General features: G+C 33.1%; 1 protein-coding gene across 2 annotated transcripts in view; it reads right to left on the reverse strand.

The window, feature by feature from the left end:
* Traf4 (TNF receptor associated factor 4) overlaps window positions 1–25692 on the reverse strand; it is a 65629-nt gene that overhangs the window by 19896 nt on the left and 20041 nt on the right. The window contains exon 1 of one of the 2 annotated variants that reach the window (XM_085204881.1): window positions 8503–8775. The exons of the other annotated variant lie outside the window; for it this stretch is intronic. Within the exon in view, the coding sequence (XP_085061007.1) occupies window positions 8503–8694 (192 nt within the window). The 5' untranslated portion in view covers window positions 8695–8775. Of the gene's footprint in view, window positions 1–8502; window positions 8776–25692 lie in introns of those variants that run through there. 2 annotated transcript variants of the gene reach the window in all.

The following is a 25692-nucleotide window of genomic DNA, read 5'->3' on the forward strand; positions in this document are numbered from 1 at the left end:
ATAATCATTAATCATTAAAAACATAAGAAATCTATAAAAGAATAGAAAATTAGAGACCAACCAAAAAAAAATCTCACAAATGTCACCCAACTATAGCTTAATAACTACTTGATAAGTACTAAAAAGTACACGGTACGAGTCAACTTCACGGCGTACGAACAAAATGACTCGCCTTGACAATGACTTTAAGCTGTAATAACAGAATTAAAATTTAAAACTAAGTAGCATTACTTAATAAATATGTGTGCCAGTGAATTAACTGGAATGGCATAATGCGATACGCTCGAGAGATTTTCTCACAGTCTCAAAAAAAAAAACGTAAACTAAATGATATATAAAGTGATTTACATACATACATACGTACATTTAAAATTGAACGTTGTTTCTGCTTTTGCTAAGAATATTGTGGATTGAATGACAATTTTAGTATTATTTTCATTTCCTCGCTCTAATAATGAGGCAAAGTGCGGCGTTGAGTTATGCTACTCAACACACAATGCTTTCAGAAAATGGGATGGCTATCTTAACACTAGGTTCTCAGGTGCTCCCCTGCACCGTGCGGGATACATCCTAAAACAATTAATGTTTTTTTATATATTTTTAAGCATTATAAGTAAGAATAGACCAAAACTCGTTGTGAAGGTCACCGGATGTAGACGCGGTCAAGTCGTTCGGTCCGCGATTGGTTTTATACTCGCATCCGGTCAATTGAGCTTCAAAATTACTAATTAAGGATTCATGGGTGCAGATAATAAATCAATGGGAACTAGTGAGTGACTAATCCGAAAGCAACAAACTTATATTTCGGCGTTTAAACTTAAATTATATGCTAAACAGGTAGTATATATTCCTATCATACATATGATGCGATAAAGGTATCGTAGACGAAATGAAGAGTTGGCAAAAGAGTTGCAAAACTAAACGCCGACGCCGGCGGTTTGCAGCTACTAAGCAAATTTACAACTTTGAAATCTAAATAAATTTTGAAGCAAAGTACTCGAATTTCTATTAATTGTTAGTTACACAAAAAAAAATAATGGCAGTTGTAGGTGAAGTTTTCACCTCTTCAAGCAACAGCAACAAAAAGAAAAAGAATTTTCTCAGAATTATCTAATATTTTGCTTTATTTTAAGAGTCATTGTTAAGGGTGTCTACAAAAAAAAACAAAATCTATAATTATTAACTGATAAATTGAGAATATATCGCGAAAAAACTAATTTATAATAAACGTCAACACACAACGTAATGCGAAACAGGACGGAAGTGTTAATGAAAATACACCGTTATCTTAGACCGGCCAGTATGTATAACGGATTGATATATTATATAAATATATGTAAATAGTAAAATTGTAATAAAATATTATTCCTATAAAAGACATATCTACTGTAACTCGAAAAAGAATATAATTATAATATTCATTCACATAATATAAAACAAAATCGCTTCCTACCGTTTCAATTTTTAAAATCACGCAACAGACTTTAACACGAATTTCTCTAATAGAGAGAGTGATTCAATAGGAAGTTTTACATTTATACATGCATATAATAATTATCATTGTATCACAAGCAACGCCACGAGCAGTACATTAACTTATAATAACTTAGGAAAAATTAAAGCATTAACTCAACTTGAAGGGCGATCAACTTAAACTATTCAAATACCAATAGGCATTAAAAGCAACAAAGAAGACAAAATATATCTTCCATGGGATGGACAAAATAATTAAAGGTAGTTTATTATTAAATTCTATCATTTATACAAAGGAATCGTTCAAGATGAACGGAAAATGATACGTTGTCAGTTATTTATTGTATCGTAATTACGGATTAGATATGGCATGAATAAAGGATAAGCCCTTGCATTCATTTTATTTCACACGATCACTCACTCTGTTGATCGGTGTAATTGATTTTTTTATCAGGTTTTCTTGTTAAAAGCCTTGAAAATTTTGTTTTTATTTGGTTATTACTGACTAAAGTAATCTCGGACTTAAATCTAGTACTAAAATAGTCAAATATAAAACTAATAAATTTCAAACATATAAGTAAGTGATCTAATTGAAAGACGACTCAAATTTTATATTTTTTTAAGACATCTCACAAAATGAAGGAAAGAAAACCAATTGGAATCAAACCCATAACCTCTACTCTAAATTGCCTCGCCATCCTTCTACTATGTGAAATATTGACACGATTGTTAAAATTGAACGACTAGATCAATAGATCACCAAAATAGTACTCCATAAAATATCAAAGCCGCTCTGGGGACCGAGGGCCTGTACTGCAGACGCGCACCAACAAACACTGCCTCGACATACAACAGACGCGAGGGGAGTTCTGTTTATACGAACACAGTGTAAATAAATCTCGAGTGCCCTTTGAACTACTTTGAATATTAATTTTAAAAATATCAATATGTATTGGCTGGTCTTTGTAAGGTTTGACCTATCTAAGAATATATATTTTTAGAAATATTAATTAAGCTTCACGTTTAATTCTATTTTCTCCTTATTTCCTTTGTAAAGATTAGGATAAGTCTAGAGTTTATCATTTTTATGATATATCATAGTAAATAAAGATTTTTTCAAAACATCCTTTACAGGGAACATAGCAAGAATTCGGTAACAAAAAAGCAGCATCTGCCGAGATCAGCTGATCGATATTGAAATCATGGTCCATGGTCTCGTTCAGGTATACTTTTTTCAACAGTCAGCTGCTGCGCGTGCCTCAAATCTTCAAAGTACCGATAGCCCAACATCTGCTCTGGCAGGTGACTCGCATTCACCAAAAATTAAAGATACCTTTCAAGATATTTCGAACATCTGCCGTATTACAATAATAAGTGGTATGATAATGCGTGGACGTTTTTGGGCACAGCAATTTTTCGAGTTTTTGAAGAAATATGTGAAATTTGAAGCACCTTTCTGCGGAACGTCGTATTTGTAGTGGAATGTTGATTATTGTGTATGTTTTTTGGTTCACTATTGATGAAATTTCTTTTGTTTCGCTATACGTTTAAGTAATAAAGAATTAATGAAGAATGTAAGTCAATTATGTAGGTATGTATGTGCATACATGTATAACAATTTCATCAGAAAAATGTAGTAGGTGTAATATAGGCTTTATTTATATCTTAAAATGTGAACTTTCAATTAATATTTTATTTTAATTGGAGTTGGAATTATTTGCAATTTGAATTCTCGTAATAATTTTTTTTTTCTTAAATAAATACTACCACCTTAATAATTACACACTTTTAATATTGTATTTCCCATATATTTTAAGTGCAATAAAGAAAGAAAAACAGTACTCCTGTACCCTTAATGGGAATGTTCCCTCTGCCAATCCTCTTTACGTGCGGGATACAAAGTGAAGGTAAAAAAATAGATCCAAAAACTAAACAAATACATAAACCTTTTGCAATAATAATATAAGTATGTATATATCAGTATATCCCTTCTACATACATCCGGGGCTTATCACTTGTGAATCTTTTTTTTCGCATCCGCACCCATGTGTGTTATATTGGACATCTTCCTCGCATATTCTGAGGGTCATATCCGTTAGATATCATATATCTCTTATTTGCTGCAACAATGACGTAATTGTACTTTTTTTGTAAGAAAAGATATTAAATTTAAAAAAAAAAATGTCATGAAGATAGTTTTAACTGTAATTAGAATTTTAATTGTATTTATGGACTGGGATTAGGTATACCGAATGAGCGATATCATAAGCACGTATTAAGTTGTGGTGGTCGTGGCCCAGGATGATTCCCACTCAGGGGAACGAAATATTTCTTATTTCCATTCCCATGCTCAGTTAACGAGGCAAAGCACGGCGTTGAGTTACGCCACGCAACACACAATGCCTCGAAAATTCGGTGGAACGGATGTTTTAAACGAAACGGAGTCTTAGCATTATGTATTCAGGTTCCCTCTGCCTATCCTGCTAAATGAAGAATATAGCTTAAAGTTAAAAAGGCGAGTGTCACGCATTTTGCTTGATTTACGCAAACCCTGACCCGAATTTAAAGTGTAGCTGATAATTTAAAGGAAAAAATGTAAAATTCGGCCCAAATATTTTGGGTTATCTTGTTGACAAGATTAGTTGAATACCTTATCCTGTATCTGCAGATAATATTATCTAACGAGATCAAATAGAAGTTGTTAGTAATTGTGTTATTTCAAATAGTTTACGTTCAACAAAACTTATTTTAACAAACAAAACTATTAAAATACATATTTTTTCCTACTTAAAATGACACACCATGAAAGTCTCCATTTCGATATGTCGCGGTAAGTGGAGAACGGAGTGACTAAACACTCACCCTCCTACCTTAATTAATCTAATTTATTACTTATATAAAAAAACATTGGAATTAAATGGTCACACAGTATGCGATGTTTTTATAACGTTTGCAAATTACTACATTAGCCACCAAGCATTAAACACAGCCTTCAAACATAAACATAATGTGATATTGCGCAATTTTATTGAAAACTATGCCTAATAGTCGTGCATACCTTTGTGTCTATTAAAGTAAATTAACTTATATTTTTTTAGCTTCACGATGTATCTCATACATAGCGGTGTGGACAGAGGGAACCTGGGAACCTAGTGTTAAGACACTCCGTTCCTATTAAGGCACTTCCATTCCCTAACTTTATTTGATAAATGGTGTGCGGGACTCAACGTCGCGATTTGCCTCTTTACCAGAGCTAGGAAATTAAATGATTAAATATCTTAATTCCTGGAGTGGGAATCGAACCGACAACCTGTTGCGTTTTGTGTTGTACTTGAGACGTTTTGTTAGATAAAAATTCCAGATCCATTATCTTGCTTGAGCTTAAAATAACACAGAAAGACGAATAATAATAAAAGTGAATACTAAAGTAATTTATCTACCTATGTAATTATAAGTATTTAAGCTACAATGTTAATATGAAAAATCAAAAGTTTTACTTCCAATGCGTATAATACATCGAAACAAACAAAACCACCGTTCAACTTAAGATTTTCGAAAGTCTCTATATTTTTATAAAATATATTGTATAAGAAAATTATATTTTGAATGAGATACAAAGAAATTTTGCGGTATTCGAGGTACCTACTGCTTACAGGTTTCTATAGGCGAGCCCTGAACAGCTGACGGCACAAAAAATACACCCTCTTTTACTATTCAATGCCACTTACATTACAGGCACCTTAAGCTTTATCTGTTGGAAGTAAAAATATTCAATAACTTAAATTCTTATACATATTTAACTTTCCTCTTAAAAAAAGGAACATATTTTGTGATATCATATTTAATTTTACAATTTTACCAAATATGAAGTTCCAAATTGTATTTTCTGTGACTATGTTGGGTGATGGAGCTCAACACCGCGCTTTGTCTCGTTGCCAGAGCGTACAAATTAAAGTAATTCTCCGTGTAAGAATCGAACCCAGAACCGTCGCTATCCCATTACTGCATGACGGCCTTAAGTGAGAATTTAATAATTTTCTTATATTACAAGTGTCCTCAATGATCCTGTCATTTAAAATAGTTTTTACACGCACCTCTATTAGTGCTACAGTTGTTTAGCCTTCTTGCAACTGTGTACCGTTTTGTTATAATTAAATGTCATAACAATTAAAAATGAACTATATTATGTTAGCAGTAGCAATCAGGATAATTTAGATAAAATGTCAATTTATTTTTAATATAAAATAAAATAAAAATTAAACGTATTTTAGGCGTTCTAATTTATAGCCTATACGTAATATACGAAAAAAAACTTAAAACTGCTTGTAAATAACTTTACATTTAATTTGCAGCAATTTATATTTACTTATCTGTATTTTAATAACACCAATTTAAACATAACTCTGCAAGTTATTCCACAGATAATAAATAAATTATAATATAACTTTTATAATATAACGAAAGTAACTATCAAGTAACCAACATAATATTATTTAGGTATTTTATTGTACCGACTGTGGCGGAACGAAACATCTGCTTGTCAAATTCCAGTGCGGCATGTGCAGGCTACTGGTGGGAAGCGAACCGTACACACATACGACTAAGTTGAAAGACTTATTTAGAAAATGTATTAAACATATGAACGTAGCGGGATTTGAACCCGCACCACTAAGACGTACGTTCTCAACGTATAAGAGTGGAGAACGGAACATTGTAGCACTATATTCTCTCTGTCTACCTTCCCTATACAGAGTGAAACTAAAGAAATCAATTCTATTGAAAGTTATATATTCTTAATTTATTTCTTTCTTAAACAAATATACATATTATCATTTTACAAATACGTTTCCACTGCAACTAGCTTCTCAAATAATATAAACAGACATATAATATTTATATTTATTATATAATATGGCGTGAATTGCAACCATATTGCAACAACAACTTGAGTTTCATAACCTAAACTTAACATCGGCCATTGAAACGCAATCCGCATTCCACGTTTAAAATTTGCACTTAAAAATTATTTACCGCCAAAAAATGACGTTTGAATATTTAATTTTTTTTTTGTTGTTTCTTTACAATCATTCGAAGACAACGCGCTATAAAGCCAAAAAGATTTCGGATTGATGGCTTTCTTTATTACTTATTATGGTCTTATTTTATTGCACGTTTCTTAATTTACAGTCGAAGGGACTTTTTGACATATTGTAAAATAAAAATATTCATATAACATTTTATTAGTTATTGCGAAAGTTTATGGTTGTAAATAACATGGAATTGGTTCAAAGAAAAACCCCATTAAAAGATTGAATTTGAATGAATTAAGCAACTTTGACGCGGGTTTTTATTGTTTGTCATAAGTTTAAAAGATTTATATCGTAATATGTCATAGTACTTTTTTTAAGTGCTTTTAGTGTATAATCTTTTCATCTTCTTCTTCTTTAAAGATCAAGCGTGGATTTGTATTTCACTAATTTAAAAAAAAAAACTATTATTTTCATATTAACTCACTTATTTTAAATGTTATTTTTTGTTAAATGTTGACTAAAAAGCTAAAGTAAATTGACGCGTATAATAAACCTACTCGCTATGATAGGGCAGATGTGTTAATATACAAAAAGAAGATTAAAGCGATAATCAATAAAATAAATATCGTATAACAAAGTCTAATGTGTTTAACTAATTTGGAGTCATTTAGAGGTTTAAAACTTTTATTTGGTTTGAATTTTCAAAATCTACAAAGTAGGGGCCTTAAAGGGGACCAAAAAGATTTTATTGTATGAATTAATTTCATAGATCAGTTGTTTTGCTACTTTTATTATATCTATACTAATATAATAAAGCGGAAGAGTTTGTTTGTTTGTTTGTTTGAACGCTAAGATCTCTGGATCTACTGGTCCGATTTACATTGTTTTTGTTTTGTATGAAAGCTGCATTCTTCAGAAGTGCTATAGGCTATATAACATTACATTAAACATATATACTAATAAATTAAAATACTTTCTAATTTGACATGCAATTTATTCTGCCATGTTAATAACAACCGTCGTCGCTACGCGACCGCGTTCGTTACCGCGTCATTTTGATGTTCATCCTTATGAAAATAAATATAATAGTCACTTTTAGCAATTCATCTAGATTGAAATTATATTTCTATAGAAATTATATTCTTATATTTCAAGCAGGCGTAGCCGCGTCCGGATCCGCTAGTAGAAGTATATTTTAATAAAGTACTTGTATGTAACAATATGACATACATTTTAATATAACAAACACACTTATCCGGTTCACTTTCAAAATCACAAAACACTAACATTATATTGAATTGAACTGTTAAATCGGCCCTTCTAAAAGTCTATTTATATTTTATACCTAATAAAGACTTAGACTTCAGTAAATGAGACCTAAATATCTTTAAATTGCGTTTAGAAAGGTATTTCATAGGTGAAAGTCATGTACTCGGTATATTCGTTTGCAAAAACTCGCATCTCTGCGCGGCCTTGCCAAGGTGACTGCAAGGGGGATATAACGGTGCCCCGACTGCCTCGCCGACGACACCTTACTATACATCCATTGATGATTTACAAAGAAACATATAAAGAACGTCTGGTACAAAACCTTCAATAAGCATAACGTAATTTTATGTCACGATTGCTTTCTACGTGGGAATGATGAGACACGTATCAGTCATTTCCTTTCAAGCCAACTTTAGTTAATAGTTTAATAATATGGCGTTCAGTTGATCATTTTGAGCACGTATTTGTTTGTCTTTTATGGAAATCCCAGTTAGAAGTAACTGTTACGGTTAAGGGTCTACTTTAGTGATTGTAAATATTACACTTGGTGTGATAACAATGGTGAATTAAGATGGTTATTCATATTTCACAAGTTAACTGTAATAACCCAAAAACCCATAGAACTTTCTGAAAACGCGACAAGCTCGAACATGTTAATAAAGTCAGCACACAAGTTCACAAGAAAATAGGGTAAAAATTGGGGTAGCCACCCTAAACATTAGGGACTTACTATTTGACTGATCTCTGTGATAGGCGAAATTGTTTTATCGGAGCCTTGCGGGAGCGACGAGGCGCTGGGGGTCGGGGAGACCCCAGGCGACGTCGGCTGGACATTGATGACACTCTCCTTGGACGTCCTGTTAGGAGACAGCCGAGCCGGAAAGCTGAGCGTCTTCGTCCACTGAGATAAGCTTCGCACCATCGTGCAACACTCACTAACACTTGTTTAACTCGCGCAATACGTGCGCACCGTGCGACGCTCGGCGGACGAATGGCGATGCTAAGTTGGCTAAGTAAACTGTAAAGTCGGTTCCACACTGTAGTTGTTACTCGCAGCTTTTGGAAGCTCCACGATAATATCAATACGGTCGTTTGTCCTTATATGTTTAGGGCTCGTCGTGTGGATGCAACTTTATTGGTCAGTGATGAAACTGGTATAGGATTGGATGCAATCTTTTGTTTATAACTTATTTTGTTAAATTGAGACAGATTTGTTTTTATCATTTTGTATCTTGCTGTAGAAATTGTGATTAATAATTACAAAAACCTTTTAGTATGCTTTATATTTCTTTTAAAACTTTTTTTTTATTACATTACATTTTCCTTTGTTAAAAATAAAAATTACATAAAAAAAATCTTGTCGTTTATGGAAATCTCGATCCAACGCCAGTTTTAGTATTGTTCTTTGCAAAAAAATTTCTATATCCTGTAAATTTCTACAATTATTATTATTACTTTTCCGTTCAAAACTCATTATTTATTGAATCCAACCAAGAATTAGTTACGGTAAGTATACGAATGCAAAAAATAACTGCACGTGGCAATCCGAAATAGGGTGGCACCCTTTAATTAAATGGATGTAAGCGAAATGGGGGAGCCATATCACACAGAATAGTAGCTCAGTAGTAGTGTACGTCATTATCAGCTGGGAATAAAATGTTTAAATATCGAAGTAAATTTCTGTATAATGGAAGTGTTTTATTTTTTTAGCTTCTAGTTAAAATGTGAAGAACTTCCTGCATATAGCAGAGAAGGCAGAAAGAATCTTGTGTTAAGACACTCCGTCCCCCCACTTTCTATCCAATTTTCTAGACATTGCGTGTTTCTATCAGTTTTAAAGTATTATCATGAAAAATATATATTTAAATCATATAATTTAGCTAGTTTTTCCTAACTTAATTACAAACATTACATTTCCTTTCATCACTTTGTTTAAAGTTATCATACAAATACTATTTACAGTTTATCTATTTGAATAAATATTATTCATCATAAAAATTATAAAAGCCATTAATAAAAAGCACATTTCGAAACAGGTTTGAGTCTGGGCGATGCTCATTTCAAAGTATCAACATGTCTGTGCATGTCTTGTAACTTATATAACGTATTGTTTCTGAACCTATAAGAATATTCCGTATGAACTTGTTTGTATATGATATGTATTGTTATATATATCTATTATATATGTTTAGTTTCATATTGTATCATAAAGCAGGGTAAGCATAGGGAACCTAGAGTTAAGATTCTATTTTCCCCGCTTTCCGCCCAGTTTTCGAGACATTGACTGTTGAGTGACGGAATTATACGTCGCGCTTTGTGCTGCTACCGGAGCAAGGAAATGAAAAAAATATTTTCCCCGAGTTGAAATCAAATCGGCTGTTATGCTGTGATATGGCCGCCTCTATTATAATGATGAATTTTGTGCACCCAGGCTAAAGTAAAAATAATAATATGAACGAACCTTCGAATAGAAATTCAACCCACGAGTGGAAATCGATTTTTTTAACCATTGTGGCAACACCAAGATGGTATCAAATATAATATGTCTAGCGTGTACAAAACTATAAAAATCTTTTCAAAACCGCTCCTCTACCCTGGTACCCTGCATTATGCAAAGTTGCAACAAGACGCGTCGCTAGCAACAGTGTACCTACTTCCCGCACGTGCGAGTGCAGCTGCCCGAGCCCTGAACCGATCGCCCACTGCGTATGGGCTTGTGCAGCCATGTGAAGATATTGAGACATTTTGTGCGATATTTAACGCTTTTTTTTATATTTCTTTAAGTGTTATTTCAAGGTTTTGTAAGTTAGAAAACAGTATTTATTATTTGTGTCTGTAAGTTACGTACGATAAAGAAGCTAGAAGACATTTCAGAAAAGAATATATTTTTCATGAATTATAAACTTTACATAGGTTTATAGGTATTTGTCATTAATAAAATAAAAATCAAAGACAGAAGTAATAGAAATATTACTGACAATAAATCAACAGTCATTAATGCTTTAAAAAGTTTAACAAAGCACTTAAATTTAAATCTATACCTCACTCAAGCCTCAATAATTGTATAAGAGGTCGTCGTAGCGCAGTGGCAGTCTGACTGCATGCGCAATGGTTGTGGATTCGATCGCTACTCGGGGAAATGGTTAAATTTCGAAAATTGGAAAAAGTGGGGAAAGGAGTGCCATAACATACCCTCTCACTACCCTGCTATAACAAAATAATAATAAACATAAACAAACTTATAAGCCACTCGTATCAACAGCAGAAGATATAAAAAATCGAACTATCCTTACATCCTGTCATTAATATAAAGGGGGTCATTATGTTCAATGAGAACTACAACGGAACACTTATCAGTGAAACCCCTTGTTTCTGTACGAGAGCCATTGTACAAAGCTAAAGTTTAGAGCAACCCCCATTAATATTGTATAGGGGTTAAAGGATGATTGACAGTCAATTTTTGAGGGTACAAACTAATTAAATGACATAATGGCTATCGTAGTGCAGTTTTGAACTATGATGAACGAAAGTCACAAGTTCGATTCCATTCTTCGCGCTGTTTAGAGTCACATTTAAACAATAGACATATCTATGTAGTTGCAAACAGACATGAATTTAGTAGATTTAAAATAACATATGGACTTCCTCAGGGTTCGCACTTGGGCCCCTTATTGTTTAATGTCTTTCTTTATTAATGACTGTCCTAATGCATTAAGTTTCTACACTATTTGTGTTCGCTGATAACTTCAAGCTTCTAAAAAACATACATTTTTATTGATCTAACATAGTTTTATAATAAGGTTTTATAATACTTATAGCAGAAAAACGCTATGGCATTATATTTTCCTAACACCATGTTTATAAAAAAAGGTCAATCGTAGGCGGCAATTAGTTAATTAATTCAATTTTCATTTTTAAAAAAACAAATATGTAAGAGAAATTATCTCACCAAATACTTTAAAATAGTAGATAAATCGAAGCCCTCGTATCACTAGATTAATTAGTTATCTTAAATTACCCCTCATGATGTAGGATATACATAATATACAAAAGGCTTAATAATTCTAACAAATTAATTAAAGTATGCGGGTGAGAAGCGTATCTAATAACAAATTGACCTCAGTATTAATATAGGTATAGATACATATGTTTTTTGTCACCTGTCCACCAGCTGCTACTGTTTTGCCAAATTAATCTAAATTCCAAGTTAAATAATGCGACATACATACCTACAATCGACATACTGAAAATGTATGTAAAAATTTGAATCCATACTTTCTTGATATTATTCATATATTATCAATTTAATTTACTCCTTCGTAAAGATCGTCGTTGCGGAATGAGACAGATTCTGACATCGTAAGTTATGCAGTCGATACCAAGTCGGGGGAAATGTATAAATAATTTTCATTGAAATATTATTTTTACTCGATTATCACGGGGAGAGAAGTCGCGGCCTTCAACACAACCATTCAACATGAATTATCTCGAAAACAGAGTGTCTTAACTCTAAGTTCCTTCTTCCTTCCTACCTATACTACTTTTGTATATCTTTTGTACATTTATGCGTGCAAATAATATTTGCAATTAAATACTTTTTCAAATACTTTTCTAATGAACATTAAGAATCAAATAAGTAAATATAGATTGAGTTATTTTAAACCAAAAATGTATATTACATCACTTAACGTAACTTTTTACTTAAGATGTAAAAACTTTTAAAAACAATAATCTTAGTGTGTAGAGTAAAATTTTAAGACCTTGTAAATGTCAGCGTGATGGATCTTCAGCATGTCTCGCTTTACGTCAACCACATGTTCATTTGTAAAATTTTAAGTATAATTTTATTATGATTTCTTTATTATTTAAGGCCAGTCCTGGCGCAGGGGCACGAGCGCGTGACTGTAGGCGTGACAGGTTGTGGATTCGATTTCGATTCTCACTCGAGGCGTTGAGTTCTGCTGTCCCTTAACACACAATGCTTCCAGAATTCGACGGAAAGTGGGAAACGGAAGTGTCTTAATTAGCTTAGCTAAGTCCAATATCTTTATAAAAAATAATTATATGCAAATATAAGCATAAGACCGTCTATTTTTTTGTTTTTTCTTTATATATATTATGGTTAAATCCAAAAACTTTTATTTAGATTGATTGATTTCTCGATATATGGCGTTTCGAGCGTGCCAGTTGAGCACAATTCATTTCGCCAATGTCACGTTGTATGGAAAACAACTTTTATTTATCTAAGCAAATTAATAATCGAATTACATCACACACTCAAAATGTCTTAAGACTAACCAAAACTTACCAAGCTTTACGTATTATCCACAAATTAACACTAACAATAGCCACCCTATATCCAACGCCGTAATATCGGGAGGGTGCTATTATTTAAAACTCTCTAAATACGTGTATGAAATTAGTCGCCCGTCAATCTGTTCGCATTATTTTAGTACATCATAAATTATATTGTGACATGGTAGAACATGGAACGAGTGGAAGGAAAATGGCGTGGCGGGTGATATTGGTAAGTAAACTTCTTAAAAGCCGTCGTAGCGCATAGGACCGCATCTGACTGTAAAGGTGACGGTTTTGGGTTCGGTTTCCACTTAATAAATTAATTATAAAGAATTAAAAATATTTTCATTTTTCTTATTTTGGTGGACAACGCACGGTGTTGATATCCGCTATACTCAAGAATGTAAAACACTAACATTTTAAAAATTGGGCGGAAAGAGAAGAGAATATCAAAAAATGTAATTTTGTTGCCGCTTTAACAACTAGTTCTAAAAAAAAATACAAAAAAATACTATACATAAATAATGTAAATATTTAAAAGTTTTTTAGATAATAGTACGGGATCCTCCGTATACGAGTCCTACTCACACTTGGCCGGATTTTTAACTATCTTGAAAGTGTCATAAAGAATCATAAAGTGTAATAAAATTTATGTAGATTGTTACAATATAAGGGAATTAAAAAACCTTTTAGTTCAGCTAAGCTTTTTTTTAGTTTTTGTTTATGTTTCTTTTAAAGTTAATTAACAATCTTATAATGAAGGTAATATCACTGCCTACTTTGAAAGATGCAAGTAAATCTTGAAAATAAAAAATTAAACAATATTTTTTCAGTCAGACCCTATCACGGTGCAACAACAACCTCTGTAAATAAGATTAATAATTTTCTCGTTACAAGCCCTCATTAGCTATCCCTAACCCTAATAAGTTAATTTTCAATGAACATTAGAAGGTAAACATATTAGATACGAACAAACAGTAATTTATAAATGAGTTATTTAATGAGTAGCGGATACTCGTAGCTGCCGGTATTCCCACACTATTTTTCAGAAAAATTGTACCCCTAACTAACATATAAATTAGTTTATTTATCGGTAATTTTGTATCGGCTTTTGTAATGTTTGTACAAATCTATTTTTTTTTAGCTTTCCGCTGTATCCCCCATTTAGGTAACCTAGTGTTAGAACACTCACGACGAATTCTAGAAGCATTGTGTGTTGAGTGGCGGAATTCAACGCCGCGCTTTGCACCGACACCAGAGCGAAGAAATGAAAATATTAAATATTTTATTTATGATATATAAATTTTATTTATTACATATATATATTTTTGTAATATTTGTATAAATCTATATTTTTCTAATTAATATTATAAAGCTGACGAGTTTATTTTGTCGAATTGATCTCAGGAAAGGGAAAGGGAGGCAATTGTTCAAATTATACAATTTTACCGGTGACCAATTTTACCCTAAATACAAAACATATATCTAAAGACAATCAATCGAAATGATATTCGTTAACTGCGCGTTCGTTCTTTTAATTATTTCCGTAAATATGAAATTTAATTATCGCATAAATATAAAATTGCTTCCTATTGTGTTATTGAAAGTTGGCGTGCGAAGGCAGCACTTCACCCTGTGAGGTCGTTTCATTGTGGAAAAAAATACACTAGGGGTTAAATGAAACACGATTGGTTTAAATAGATTTTTGTAATTAATTTTTGTTATGGTAGAAATAAAATTATGAACTTAGTTGATGAATTTATGATCTAATATCCAACTTCTTCTTCTTCTTCTTCCTGGCATTAATCCCGGCTATTACCAGGGTCTGCCTTCCTACTTAACCTACTCCACTTTGCACGATCTTTTGCGTCCTCGGTGGTTAGACCATTGGCTCTCATGTCCTGCATCACGACATCCAACCAGCGCTTCCTTGGGCGTCCGGGAGGTCGCGCCCCAGGAACTGGTATAGCAAGGCACTTGCGTCCGACATAGTTCTTAGACCGGCGCGTAACGTGGCCATACCATCTCAAGCGACGCTCTTGGAGCTTATCCGCTACGTCACGGACCCCAAGACTACCTCGAATGAATGTGTTGCGTATGCGGTCAGACCGCGTTACGCCGCACATCCACCTCAGCAATGATCTAATATCCAACATATCCAAAAATCAGTCAGTAGGAAAAATTAGCAATTAAATAAAATAGAAATAATGGACCCTGACATATCTCAGAAAGCCTTGTTAAGGAACAAATTTAGTTGTTTGTACAAGAAGATATATCACTGAATACTTTTTGCCTTTACAAAACCAACATCACCCGGTTTAACCAAAATAGTAATATAAAAACATCTACATATAATTTATATTAATATTATAAAGCCCTAATTACCCCTTTAATTGTTTAGTTAAGTGCGCTTAACTCAGGAACTACTAGTTCGAACTGAAAAAAATTTGTCGGATGGTCCCTTTATCGAAAGAGCTATATTAGCTAGTCTTAAATGTAAATAAAAATAATGACAAAGTTTTAGCTTAAACAAATTTCAACCTACATTTTAGACGCGGCCGTCCCAATTTCTACAACTAGGCCACACCCTGCCACATGGTAACTCCATGCCAGTATTCAAACAAAGACTCCGGCAAGACCGCCTCGCCATGTGACACACACATACACTAAGAAAAAAAATTAAAAGTACCCGACTGACCCGCCCCATGTGGCATCTTAAAGGGATTTTAGCACATGTGAATAAATATATCGAGTTATGTGAAACCCTTAGCTTTTTTAAGTGCTATTGTTCTTTTTTAATGACCATTTGGCCAAGATGTTAGGGGAGACCGCGTGAATATAGTCTCAATGAAATATAAGTATCGTTGATATTTGACTGGGTGAACGTGATTGTTATAGGTTCAAAACCAGTTCTTTTCAGTGTGCCGCAATTAAATGCTTTTATGCTTCGTTCTTTATTCCAAGTGGAGAAGAGCACGGAGTGCCAAACTTTACGATAATGCTAAATGTTTGTTTTTGTCAGCTACACGCTACATCCCTAACCTAGTGTTAAAACTCCCCACTCACCACTTTTCGTCGTATTCTGAGGGCAAATATTTCATTTCGAACGGGAATCGATCCCACAACATGTCGCGTTTACAGTTACACGTTTGTGGCCCTGCGGCACGTTTGAAAAAGTAAGTGAAAAATAAGACATTTTAGTAATCAATGAAATTTAATAAGTAAATTTCATTCAAACGTAACAATGGTATACCATTATTATATAATACACGTATAAATTATGAAAAAGTCGTGTCCACGCGCACGCATTTACTGGGGAATGTTAGACTTCGGGTTGACCTCTTTGGTTAATAAGTTTTATTGTCTTATAATAATTGTGGACGCGGTTACGTCGCGTGAATACGTGATTGGTTCTTTTAATTTTTTATATGAGAGGTATAGGAAATTTCTAATTCGTAATAACATGATAAGAGATCTTCAATAGAATTCTAATGAATGATACTAGCGAGAATTATGACTCAAAATTCGTGGCTCAAAATCAGAGTCTTCTGTTCTCTCTGTCTTCCTTACTGAAAAACGTAAAAAAAAATATATCAACAACCATCTCTCTTATACAAAAACATCCTAAATAATTGTTCAATAATGAAATCCACATAAACTATAATCACCCTCGTCCACAATGCCCCATTTAGAGGTCATTTTGTATGTGAAAGTTTAAAACCCGGTACCCAGTAGCCCATCCGTCCGCATCTAAACACACATTAGGCTTATCACAAATTACAGTTCCCAAACTGGCTGTCAAACGTAAGTGACAGTTGTAATAAATGTGTCATGGAATTTATATATTTTTTTTCACGCGCCATCAACGTCACATATCCATGATTTAAGAGTGCTCTGCCCTTTCTTTGTTTCATTTTCAAATTAGAAATGGTTGATTTTAAAAATAAAAATCGATGATTGGATTTAAAAGTGAGTAACAAATCGTTGTAACGGGTGATAATGCGTCTGTTTGGAGTTAGTTGTAAGTTTATGTGCGTTGCTTTTGTCTACTGCCACTAAAACAAAAGATAAACGTAAATAAGTGCGGGTATTCACATTAATTTGGTGGATACGGTTGAAAGTAGATTTATTCTTGTTTCTGGGGTAAGTTTGTATTCGAATATATTTTATTTAGTATATCGTTTCCAACGTACTATTCTGTAATAGTCAAAATAGAAAATAATTTTTATAGTCAAGTTCTTAAAACTTCAGACCGTACCCTATATATTAGAAATTATTGAATACTTCACTGAAACTGTATAGAGGAGTCTATTACTGATCGATCTATAAATTTAATAAAACAAAAACTGTAGATGTGGTCAATTACCTTATATATATATATATATATATATATATATATATATATATATATATATATATTTTAAAAAGTCTCCTGGTCTTTATTGGAGCCAAAAATATAATTAGTGTTATCTTTGTTTATATATCAGTTGTTTACTTTTCACGTCAAACTACTAGATAGATTTTGATAAAACTTTACTTAATTTCCAGTGAAAACAATATATTTAAACTACATCAATTTAGTACTAACAAAAAAAAAATCCACACAATCCAACCATGTCATTACTACAAAAACCTCATAATACAAAATGACAGATGATGTATAATTTTCCTGAACACCGTACCCTCGCTGCCTCCATGTAACACCAATTACAATGCTGACAATATGGCTAGAAGCATTAGGGGGCTTAATTTTACTAATTCATTTGACAGACGCGTCGTTAGAATAAACCACACCTACTACGGTTAGGGCCACCACACCTATTCTTTAGGAGTTTAGAACTAGGTATTTTTATATAAATTTTAGTTCATTTATTGTGGTAATAGGTTCGAATTCTAGTTGAGAAATGTTTATAACAAAGTTTGATATAACTATGTTATTCGCTTCTGTTAGAACATTGCAGGAAAAATTAGAAAATACTGTCATTTTTTTTCTTCGCGTTGAATACTGCGCATAGCAGGGTCTTTGGGGGACTCTCCTCGAAAGGGAATGTATGAGGAGTTTAGTGACAGTGGACGAGGCGAAGAAAGAGGTGTGCATGCAGAGATCGCAAGAGATAAATCATGACGCTAAATAGAAACTAAACCATGAATGTAAAATATATACTTAAGTTATTAACTTAGGTCAAACAAAAGACAATCTTGTGTTATCAATAACAATATATTCAATAAGCTAAAGTATCCAACATCCGGTAACAGAGCGCTATTATCAATTTATCAACGCCCGTACACGCAATTAAGACATTCCAATCTCTTCCATCCCCCGCGTGTAAATGTTTCAACGGGAACAGAATTTTTAATACTTTTCCAATAACCTCGTTTGTATTCGAAATAATAAGTAATTTTTCTAAAAATATTTTTAATATAAAAATTATTTTACTTTATTGCGATTACGTATAGAGATGGTATCGTGGCCCAGTGGGACAGCATCTTATTGTATACGCCACGGTTATGGATTCGACTCCCACTCGGGCTAATGAATAATGGCCTCTAGTTTTTAACTTAGGAAAAATTGTAATAGATTTTTTACAATTTCTGTTGTCTCTACATATGCCGTACTTAAAATTCCAAATATATGTATACATTAAATGAAATACGTAGAATATTCAATATAAAAATGAATATACTATATATTATATAACATTTAATGTAAGAACTACAATACAATGAAAGGGTCAGCTGTGTTTAGTTACAAAAAAAACGACAGATGTGCCATATTGCTAACAATACGAAATGTGAGGGAATGGTTGACTTGTAACATTGCTAAATTGACATTAAATAAATTGTTATTCGATCATTGAATTCCTTTATTAAGTTTGAATATGATTTTTGGATATATTTTTCATGTGTTTATAGCTGTTACATTATTTTTAAGTTACATTATATAATACTAGACATCGCCAGCGACTTCGTTTGATTAAGTTCAGCTGGTTACAAGAGCGAAAAAATAAAAAAAAATCTTTCTTTACTCATAGAGGGAATTGAATCCAATTCCTCAATTTCATATTCTCCAGATAAAACCAAATTCAACATTTTTTTTTTCATTTTGTATTCAAACGACCACAAGATTTAAAAGACTTCAATATTACACACGTCACTCGCGTCAACAAGGAAATTAGTTAAGGTATTTTATCGCTACCTAATCTGTGGTCCAATTAGGGGTATTTATAAGGCAGGGCCGGGCCAGGCCGGGGTGGTCCCGCAACACTGGGGTCTGGAGTCTGAACTATTATTTGTTGTCCGACCTCCGTCAATTAAAATATGTCAGTTACTGCGTTTTGTCGCATTCGTTTTAGCTTGTTGATGTCGGTGATTTAGATACTGGCTAACTTGTACGTTGTAACTGTCCAATTTCCGGGAAAAAAGTAAATGATTTTTTAAATTACGATGTAGTGACTGTGGTACGGATTTTGTATTTTATTCTTTCACCTGAATGAGAATCGAACCGACGACCGTTTAGTCAGAAGCTACGTCACTTTGCCACGACAACCTCTATCTATGACAATGTAATTCGTAACGCCTTATAAAATAATTTTATTTTAATATAATTTGTCTATTTTTAACATTTAGTTAATAATAAAAACAGCAAACTAATTTTCCTTTACATAGCAATACCTACCTTATCTTACCTTTACTACCTTACCGTACCTTTTAAAACAACATCATATTATATTCTCTCTATTCTTAATACCCTCAATATTTATAAACTTTATCACAGAATACCATATTCAATGACAGCAACGGAACTACAGAATACCATAACGCCCTCACATTCCAACCGTTACCGTGACCGCTCCATTGTCAAACACATTACTCTTCTTTTTATTACAGTTTTACTTAATAAATTGTATCAATATAGATATAAAGAATATATTTTTTACTTTTTGGGAAAAAAGAACCTTTCCTTCCACACACACACACTCTGGCAAAGCGCGACGTAGAGTTCCGCCACTCAACTGGCAGTGCCATCAGAAATCGACGGAAAGTGGGGAACGAAAGTGTCTTAATGGTAACGGAGTATCTTAACACTAAGTTTCCATGCTACTCCTACCTACGCTGTTATGTGCGGGATACAGCGTGGAGCTAAAAAAATAAATAGTCACTAAGCCTAGCTTATAAAAAAAACAATGTATTTTATTTTCAATTTAAACATAAACAATATATTAGAAAAACATAATCTCAATCATTAACAAATTATATATTTTAATACTAAAGAAGTGCACATGAAATATGTAAGACTATAATTCTCACAAACTACAACAAAAGACGACCACTTAGCTAATTAGGGAGTTGAATTTGTAAATTGTGAGAAAACTACAAAAACAAGTACCTAATCCCAATGAGGCCCCTTTTGGAACCTGTCTTGATTTGACGATTCAAGTTCAACTGAAGGCTACAATTATATTTTCATAATATTTTTTTCCTTACCTAGTTAAATATACAGCAAATAAAAATCAAATGAAATCAACTTCACGCACATAGCAGGGTAAAGGGAACCTAGTGTTAAGACACTCCGTTTCCCACTTCCTGCCAAATTCTGCAGGAATTGCGTATTGAGTATCAGAACTCAACACCGCGCTTTGCCTCGACACCAGAGCGAAGAAATGAAAATATAAATGTAGATAAATATTTCATTCCCTCAAGTGGGGATTGAGCCCACAACCGTCCTTGTGCCGCCGCGCCAGGACGGCCTCCTTTCTTTGATTCTTTTTAGCAATTATATCGTCAAATAATTTGCAATTTATTTTAATTTTCTCGGTCTGTAATAAGACAAAGCGCGGTGTTGAGTTCCACCCACGCCATCACTCAACATGCTATGTCTCGAGACATCTAATCAGAAAGTGGGGAACACGGTGTCTTACCACTTAAGTTCCCTATCCCGCTTATGTGTGAAGCTAAAAAATATTTCTTATAAACAAAGAAAATCTCCATTTTTATTTCTAGTATCTATCAACCGAAGGTTCCGTCATCAACAACCGGTAGGAATAAAATTGTCCGTTACCAGAACAGGTCGGAGACAGCTAACCGTCACACCCATTATGTGACTCAAAAATTAATAGTAACTTTAAAATCATAACGGCCCAGTTGGGACTTGTCTATCATAAAATGATGCATGTGCCTTCAAAATCAACTTGGAGGAATCAAAGGTCGTGATATGGTGGGATCCTTTATTTCCGATCTCTCGTAAAAGCGTGACGTTGAGTTACGCCAACGGCATGAGCGGTCTTATGTCGATTCCAAGAGTTTAGCGAAATATAAGAAGAGTAACATTGGGATTGAAGTTTTTTAACATTAAGTTCCCAGGTTCCCAAGTATTTTCATTAAGTTTTCTATGCCCAACTTATTGCTTAAAGCATCGAAATACGTCTTTACCTATGTTTTTACTTCTTGTAGTATCTCCCAAGCAGAATGTTTAAAAATTATAATAATTTATTCATCTTGATGACATAAAGAAACAGACAAAATAAAAGTCTATTTCAATTTCATGTACATAAATAACCTTAGTGTGTGAATAACTTTTTTAAATTTAATAAAACCAGTAATTGAATTGTTTTATAATAACGATAATAAAACAATTTAGATAATTAATTGAATAATAGGTCGCGGCTATAGTTATTAAATTTGGCATTGCAAAAATATTTAAAAAGGTTTTTGTTATTAGCTCTGCTTTTAAGTTTATATGTATTTAATGTTTTTCTGAATACCGCAGGTTCAGTGGGATACTTATGCATCCGAAAAATTAATAATAATAATTTATTTTCTCATGATATGATGTCTTTCTCGGTACATGGATGGAAAAGCAAAAAAAGCAAAAACACAGGAAGAATAACTCATTCAATTTAAATCAGTACATCCTGGAAAAAAGAGTGATTCATCACCAGGTTTTCCCTATTTAAAAGACAATTGCGACAAATATGTATATGAAGTCCTTCGAAAAGGAAGGGGGAGGAGGAGTCAGTCGTGGCGCAGAGGCACAAGTTCTGCAAACGCGACGGCTGTAGGTTGATTCCCACTGGAGAAATGAAATGTTTGATATTTTCATTTCTTCACTCTGGTGGCAAAGAGCGGCGTTGACACGCAATGCCTCCAGAATTCGATGGAAAGTGAGGAACGGACGTGTCTTAACACTATGTTACCAAATTCCCTCTGCCTACCATCCTAGGTGCAGGATACATCGTGAGGGTAAAAAAATGCACTTAAAAGCTAGCAAAATTAATATTAGACATACATATTATATTCACGACAATGTAATTGATAAAGGATTTTATTAACAGATATACCAACATAAATTTTAACGTTATTTATATAAAAAAATTTGAATAACAAGGTCGTCTCAACGGTTCAATATCAGTATCAAAACAAGGCCTACGATTGCTCATAAAGACGTTACGTTTTTATATATACATATATTGACAAATTGAGAATACCCTCCCCACCTATACTATAAAACATTTTTTGTGACTCAATAACTTGAATAACGGAACTACAATTTAAGTTTCGCCTCTTAACACTGAATGTCTATAAAATTGCGTTTTGCGTGGGAATGGAGAGTCTTAAATAAGCGTAGGCACAATAAACCTAGTGCTTAAACACTCTGCTCTTTGCCCAATTTTCTAGATAAAGCGTATTAAATGGAAGCTCAACGTCGTGCTTCATTAGTAGACTGAGGAAAATAATACATTTTGCTGAGTGTGAATAGAACCTACAACCTTCCCGTTTACAGTCAGACCTAGTGCGGCAACGCTACATTTTATACATTTTATCTATTTATTATTCTTTGTCTGTATCTATTTAATTTCTAAATTTATTAATAAAACGATTCCCATACAGACTATCTAAAAGTCACACAGGTCGCTGGTAAAAAGAATTTCAACTTGTCATAGCGGTCTCTTTATGAGTCATACATACTTACATACAGACGTCGAAGTCCGATGAGAGTGCAAACAAAACGAGATTCTAATACTACATCTATCTTTTGTATGTAGTTATCTTTTGTCATCTATTAGTATATATCTATATATGGAACTCTTTCAATCCTGAATTACGTTGATTTGCGTCCCGTTGACAAAACTCAGAGGAAACTAGGTACTGGTTTTAGAAAGTTGAAACCTGGCATAAAGATAGATTAGGGAGCGTAAGGGAGTGCTAGCGGATTTCTTGTATTTCCTTTGGAAGCGACTACTTTATAACTAAACTTTATTAAATATTATATTTTTATTATTTCAATTTTATTAAGAAAAGAATATACAAAAAGAAAAAACAAATGGAAATATGAATGACTAGTCACTTTGTGGCAGTAGTTCTGTTTGTCATGATCGTCAAACAAAAATGAAGAAAACGGTCTCTTGGGTTTGATAAAAATTCGTTTAGGTGAAAGTATAATAGAGAGAGAATGACGACAATAAAACATTAAGGATTTGCATACCCAATTACACAGTTGAGTCTTTTATATTTTTATAATATTCGTATACTTTCATTTATATACATCAAAATTTACACATACTACAGACAAATCCGAATATATCACTTAGCTTGTAAACAAGTATCTAAGTGATTTATATAATTAAACAATCATATACTCTAAAGTTTGTTTGTTTGTCATCAAATTCCCTCAAAGGAGCGGCTTCAATATCAACGTTGATTGTGTACACAATAAATTATGTAGAAAAATGAATAAATTTTTATAACTCGGTCAATATACTTTGTAAACGTGAGAAATGATAAACGATATGTGACACCTCTATAGTGCAGTAGACTTTTAAAATAATATTAAAGACAATTGGGGTCGTCATGGCGTAGCGGCACAGTGTGCGCGGCAGTTCGGCCGTGGCAGCGGGTTCGATCATTTATTGAACGCCTATATTTGTTTTTGTTATAGTACCTTTCGCACGTTGAGTGTCGTACACATTTCTCTGTTATTTCCCATAGGTATAGCATGAAACTATTTAATCTATTTTCAGCTTCACGCTATATCCCGCATAAAGCAGGGTATCAAAAGAACCTAGTGGTAAGACACTCCGTTCCCCATTTTATTTAATTAATTAAAATATATTCTTCAAATTATACTCCAAAACGTCACTCGTATAGCTCTTTACTGTACTTTGAAGGAACGACTACAAGTTTGCCTAATTTTTATATTATATATTTTTTAACTTAACTGTTAAGTGTTAACATAATGAAGCATAAAAAGATTCTATCTGTCCACACCCATTTAAATATTTACGATCTCGCCAAACAAAATAGCTTTTTCAACGTCGCCAATTCCTTTATACTTTGACTGGATGTTATTCAATAAGATAGTTTATCTTTTCGGCAAAATTGTTATCAAAATCGGTTTAATTTACACTTTAGTTGCATATACTTAAGAGCTATAAGATTCCTTGAGACGCTACGCGGGTGGTGTAACAATTAACCTGTAAATCGTAGTTTGACACCTTGTTTATCACTAAGAAACTGATGAACTGAATTAAACCCTCTAAAGATAAAACTAAAGTTCAAATTTGTTTACTATGATTTAATATGAAGTAATTTACAATTTTTATGCAAATATAAATCTTAAACAAATAATAATAAAGGTTCTTCTTTAACTAGATTACTTTCTATTAAAGCGGGTGCAAGTCGCAAGATTCCTTTGAAAAAATCTAAAGATTCCGACAAAACGTACGTCACATGGGGGTCCTGCTGGAGGTCTGGTTCTTCGTAATGAAACCGTTGGGCGGTGTCGGCGTCGTGTAAACAAATAGAAGCAACAAGAGATACGATAAATTAGGTGCCGCCTATAGTCTTCTTATATCTTCGTGTGAATTTATTATACCACTTTGGTAAAGTTTGTATGAGTCATCATGGTGACACTTTCTTTGAAAAGCTTATGGGGCACGAATATTGAGTTAATACTAATCAATTATGGGAATTAATTATTATGGGAATTATAGTACAGATATTTCTGTAGCGTAGGTAATCTAGATCATCTTTTTTCCAAAAAAAAAGAGTAGGTACTACCAATTAGCGAAAGACAACGATCAATAAATTCCTTTTGCGTACTTTGCATAATGGACGAGAGTTCCGCCACTCAACACACAATGCCTCGAGAATTTAGCAAAAAGTGGGGATCGAAAGTATGTTAATCTTCACGATAGGTTCCCAGGTTCCCTATGCCTACCCTGTTATTTGCAAGATATAGCGTGAAGCAGAATATAAATATAACAGATACGTATAAAAAAAAACAATCAGTCGCGTCGAAGCAACGGCAACTTCGTTCGCTTACTTAGCTCTACCTTCTAATTATCCCATAAACAAAAAAAACTGTAGGTACATACAATACAAAATTCCATTACAAAAAAATCAAACTTGTAATCACCTTTTACCATTAACATTTTCAATGAAGCGTGTCGTTAGTTGTCACAGTAAAATTGGCTTCTGCAAACAATGGTACAAAGAGAATCGTTTTGGGTTTATATATTTTTATTAGAAGGTGCCCACCTTCTGGTCAGTTATTTATAGCCAGGGCTTAGATGTAAATGTAGAAAAATGTAATAAAAGATTATTTTTGTGATTCTTTTCCTAT

The sequence above is a fragment of the Heliconius melpomene genome, chromosome 20 (assembly GCF_056956725.1).
Source record: "Heliconius melpomene rosina isolate 202511_hmr_F chromosome 20, ASM5695672v1, whole genome shotgun sequence".
Taxonomy (NCBI): Eukaryota; Metazoa; Arthropoda; class Insecta; order Lepidoptera; family Nymphalidae; genus Heliconius; species Heliconius melpomene.